Genomic DNA, 5,463 nt, shown 5'->3' on the forward strand with positions numbered 1-5,463 from the left:
CATCGGCCAGGTCCACCTGCGATCCCCACGAGCTCATTCTCCTCCGTGCCTCAGCAGCGGCGGGTCCTGAGCCGCGGGAAGCAGATGGCTGCCCCTCTTTACTCGAAACAAAGAGACAAACGAGAACGGAGCTTTTTCATTGGAAAAAGCTCGCAGTGCACGCAGATTGCCCCCTCGAGGACATCGCGTGCGTGCTCTTCGCCCAAACAAACAACGCATAGATTGTGTGTGTCATCGGGTGTCAAATAGCGATGACACGGATGCACACATCTTCTAAACGCTTTGCTAGTGCTCACATAATGAATGAATAGAGATCATCGTGCACGCTTCAAACAAAACAGTCAGTGAAGAAGAGGATGATGTTTTCTCCCGGCAACTATTTATACTATAGTCGCACCGGTAGTGACATCATGGCTGTCGCTCGGCCAATGTGTTGTTGGTGTTTTCAATGTATGCTTCAGACACGGGTCAAGACGAGGCGTTCCCCATAGCGACCCCTAGAGGACGCAGTTCGAAGTTTCCGTGAAAGGGAAATGCCTTCCCACAAGTTGCCAAAGGGCAGTATTAACACTATTATCAAAAAGGGTGACTTGAGTGTTCTTAAAAACTGGAGGCCTGTGTCACTTTTAACAACTGATTATAAGCTAATAGCCAAAGTTTTGGCAAATAGGCTGAAAACTGTACTGGGAGATTTAATATATCAAGATCAATCCTACTGCATTCCAGAAAGAACAATATATGATACAATTTTTATGATCATAGACATTTTAGATTACTCCAAACTAGATGAAGTGAATGTTGGCTTTTTGCTCTTGGATCAGGAAAAAGCTTTTGACAGAGTTATATGATTTAGCAATGGAGCCACTCCTGTCTCTATTAAGAAAATATCTGTCTGGTTTAAAGGTTGATGGGAACTGCAATGCGTTTACTTTAACAGCATATGCAGATGGTATTACTGTAATTGTGAAAGATCAAAGAGATATTGATATTGTTAATTACAGTATCTCTTTATATGATAAAGCATCATCTGCAAAACTGAACTGGAGTAAAACAGAAGCATTTTGGTGTAATGATAAAAGAACAATGCCTTTACCTGTTATTCCTGGAAATGTAAAGTGGGGAAAAGATGGTTTTAAGTTTTTGGGCATCTTTTTTAAGGTTCAGAAGTGCATCAAAGGAAAAACTGGGAAGGTGTAAAAGATAACATTTGCAATAGATTATCAAAATGGAACTGGATTTTACCTCAACTGTCTTATAGAGGAAGAGTGTTGATTATAAATAATCGTGCCACCTCTGTCCTATGGCATAAACTAATTGTGTTGAACCCACCAGATGAATTACTTAGGGAAATTCAAAAAGTGTTTGTTAACTTTTTTTGGAATGGACAACATTGGCTAAGAGAGTCAGTATTGTATCCGCAGTTAAGTGAAGGAGGCCAAGGCCTTATGGACATTAAGTCCAAAGTAGCTGCATTTAGACTGCAGACTGCACAAAGACTCCTCTATCACCAGTCTCAGAACTGGACAGAAATAGCTTGTGTTTTATTAAATAGAGTGGGGCGGATGAACTTGGATAGACACCTCTTTTTAATGAATTTGAAGGAAGTGGATTTTAATGGACTCCCTTCTTTTTACGCATCAGTATTAAATGCATGGCAAATATTTACTGTTAAAAGACAGCAGTCTGAGATAACCCATGAGTGGGTTCTTGAAGAACCTTTAATTTGTAATCCTCTTTTATCTAGTGTGATTTTAAAATCTAAGGGTGTCTGCACAAGCCTGGTTAGAGAAGGAATATGCAAAATCTGTCGCATATGCGAGTGATTTACTCGCAATGTAGAGGGTTGATACATGTGGATATTGTATGTATACTCTCACATACTTTATACTTTAACTGCCTCTATTCTTGAACACTTGATGATTATCTAATCAAAATAAAAGCGCAGCATTAACTAACTATATATGCTGTCTGCGCGTTCATAAAAATGCCAAAATGCTCCACAACCCCTTAAGCTGCTGCTTTCAGAGCAGTTTCACTATCAACAAACAACAGTGAGTTAAAAAATAAAGTCAGTAATACAAAAAGTAAGAAAATTACAAACAATAAGAGAAATACAACAACAAAAAAAATACAAATAAAATAAACAATTTAGGTTATAATAGTCTACTATACAGAAATTGATTAAAGTAATCAAATCTAAAAATAAAACACAGCATAGACTTCACCATATAAATTTAACATACATTGATTCATAACAATGTTATGAACAATACTGAGTGAAGAGCAGTCAGTAATTCTCTCCTTTTCTTTTTTTCTTTTGTAGCCTATATTTGTCTGTGTTTCACTCCATCTCGAATCGTGCACACGGAAAGCACTTGGGAACAGTGTCACATCCACAGCTCAGTGCGCTATTAACTCGTTTTTTTATTATCGAGCAAGAACGACAGGAGACTGTATACGACAGTCCCGTTACATGATTTGACTGATTTGAATGTTATGTAGAAAGGGTGACAGGGCACCACATTAAAGGAAAGGAACATTCATGTTTTCTGGCCAAAATCAAAAACGAAACTAAAATGAAATATTCTTTTAGAGCAAGGGGCCCCTGGTGTTTTGGTGGCACTTCACATACAGGGAGGATCGGCTCTGCTTTTGTTGCTGACGTTAAAGCTTCCGATTTGAAAAAAAAACAAAACACAATATAGAAAATATTCAACATAACAACACATGAACACTGCAATAAAAATCACAATATCAGTTCCCATTTACAGATAACATTACATTTGTAGATAGTCAAACCAAAATTTATTCAGATACCTTCAACATTTCTCACATTATCACAGTTTATTCACTATAGTTTAGAAAATGGTAATAAAATATGACAAGAACTCGAGTTAAACTGTCAGAACAAATTAATCTTGATAATGTCTGATAACTTTGATAGAAAGGTATGTAATGAATTCGATTGAATAGCTGTCAGCTGTTAAATTTAAGAACACCAATTAGATAAAACCAATTTAGGTCAACCAATTACCAAGTAATGCTTCATTTTGTTCAGACTATGGTGTAAAAAGTTTGCATTAGCAATTAAAGAAACAACACTTAAGCAAAACATGATCAGGTCAAAGTGTCTGAATAATTTTTGGTCCCAAATTTTCATCAATTTTACTGGTAGTGCACTATATGAAGTGGTATAATATGTCACAGTTTACTTTATTTTGCTATCCTCACTTACATAAATGAAATATAGTGTCCTGCACCCACTAGTAAAAAATATCAAACATTATATCTCGTGTCTAAATATTTTTTGGTTTGACTGTAAATGTCTAATTTTAAGTTCTTTCTCATCAGATCTTTTTGTTTCTTATAAAGATGGGAACAACTGTCAACTACAGTTTAATTCTCTAAATCTTTGCAATTGGTTAATTTGCATCATCTCTGAATTTTACAAACATACCTCAGTTGTTTCCTTTTTTATTTTGATTATCTGAGGGAGATCTCCACCCTTACAGAGCTCCATTACAAGATACAGACAGCGACGATCTGAAAGCATATTCATTCATTACAGTGCACTTTGATATCATATATTAATATCTGCATATATCATTGCATAGCCCTGCATGTAGCTTTAGGTACAACAATGGTTTAACAATGTAAAGATTATTTTAACCTGGAATGATTTCCTTATGTTCGGCTATGTGTGGATGATTGAGCTTTTGGAGAAATTTTGATACATTGCCCTAAAAACAGACCGAAATGCATATTTCAGAATTTATCTTTACATTTAAATATCATTATAAACAAAGAGTTTGTCTTACCTGGTTGCACCTGACATTCAGCTTTTTAATGACAAACTCATCACCACCCTTATTTTTCACCAGGATTTGATTGCCTTGTTCACTTACTAATGTGTAGCCTTTGTCTTTTAGAACTGACTGATTGCTCCCCATCTCTAAAGATTTCTGTGACTGAGAAAAGCATTGGTAAGAAGATTCACGAACATTTTTTGAATTTTGAGTTTATAAAGGTTTTCTGATGTTTCTTAACACTTTCATAAGTTCCCTAATGCTTTCATAAATAGTTAGTTCATTAGAGGCCATAATTAGTAAATAGTTGATGTCAATGTCACAGTAATTCAATAATGTTGGTACCTGAAATAAAAATGGCAAGTCATTCAGTTTAGTTTGTCTTACCCGATCAGTGTAAATTACTGAGAGTGATTTGTTCTTCAGGTGCCCCTGCTTTTAGAAATGGGGGAAATTGTTTAGAATTAGTACCTTCTTCTTTTAAGGCTTGAGGGAAGATCTCTATATGTTCCACTGAACAGAATCTGCTGCCGAATGTAATTCATCCAAGTTATGTATGGCTATTGTAAGGAAAATGAGGAAGTAGCATATAGGTGAAAGTATGTCACCTGTGTGACATATCTATTTACTTATGTTATTTTTGGCCCCTCACATGATTATTACAAAAGAGTGAACAAGGAAGTTCTTAATCTGAATTAATTATTAAATTGAAACATCACAAGCATGTGAATTCAGAGGAGGACCATGAGACAGATGTATTTACTGTATATTGCCTACTGTTTAAATAGTAAGGCAGATACACTTTAACTCTAGAGCACGACATATAAACCATGCCAGTGGAAATACGTGAAATATGTTGCTCTGACTACATTTCGCTGCACTTTAATGAAAGAGGCCCTATAAGGGATATAATTTTGTCTCTGTTGTAGATGCAGGTTTATTAAACAGTCCAGTCTCATGGAAAAAAAAAATGCCTGTGAGCACATTTTACAGTACAGTACATTTTACAGTACAAATCAGGTGTCATTGTGTGCACTGTTTTATTTAAAGAACAGGGATCTATCAAAGTCTGATCATGTTTGTAGTAGTGACTCAAGGCATGAACAAAGGAGATCTCTGAGGACCAAAAATAGTTATTGTTGCTCATCAGGCTGTGGAAAAGGTCACACAACTATCACTAAAGAGTTTGGACTCCACAAATCCACAGTCAGACAGATTATGTACAAATGGAACAAATTCAAGACCATTGTTAGTACCTGCCCCAGGAATGGTCGACCAACCACGATCACTCTAAAAGCAAGACGTGTAATAGTCTGCGAGGTTGAAAAGGACCCCAGGGCAACGTCTAAGCAACTAAAGGCCTTTCTCACATTGGCTAAAGTTAAAGTTCATGAGTCCACCATCAGAAGAACACAAAACAACTATGGTGTGCATGGCAGAGTTGCAAGGAGAAAGTGTTGTGTAATTTCGCTTTTAATGAACCAATAAACCTTATATATACACTTTTCCCCCATCTGTAGCTGTCATGAACAAATACAGCCCTTACCTCTTATTGATGGGAAGTATAATGTGAAGTTCAGGATCCACAGCAAAACGTCCTGATCAGCTCAGCAGAGTTCTTACCACTATGAGGCCCGTATTGGAGATTTATGAACTA

At 36.4% G+C, this 5,463-nt stretch overlaps 1 protein-coding gene across 1 annotated transcript in view; it reads right to left on the reverse strand.

Annotated features, from left to right (window-relative positions):
* Positions 1–3,950, reverse strand: part of LOC107702765 (probable serine/threonine-protein kinase PknB) — a 20,873-nt gene extending 16,923 nt beyond the window's left edge. Inside the window, 3 exon segments of the mRNA XM_016505175.1 lie at positions 3,458–3,543; positions 3,671–3,740; positions 3,819–3,950. Coding sequence (XP_016360661.1) covers positions 3,458–3,543; positions 3,671–3,740; positions 3,819–3,950 — 288 coding nt within the window.
* Positions 3,951–5,463: the final 1,513 nt, after the last annotated feature.

The sequence above is a fragment of the Sinocyclocheilus anshuiensis genome, unplaced genomic scaffold, assembly GCF_001515605.1.
Source record: "Sinocyclocheilus anshuiensis isolate Anshui unplaced genomic scaffold, SAMN03320099.WGS_v1.1 scaffold919, whole genome shotgun sequence".
In the NCBI taxonomy this organism is placed as follows: domain Eukaryota; kingdom Metazoa; phylum Chordata; class Actinopteri; order Cypriniformes; family Cyprinidae; genus Sinocyclocheilus; species Sinocyclocheilus anshuiensis.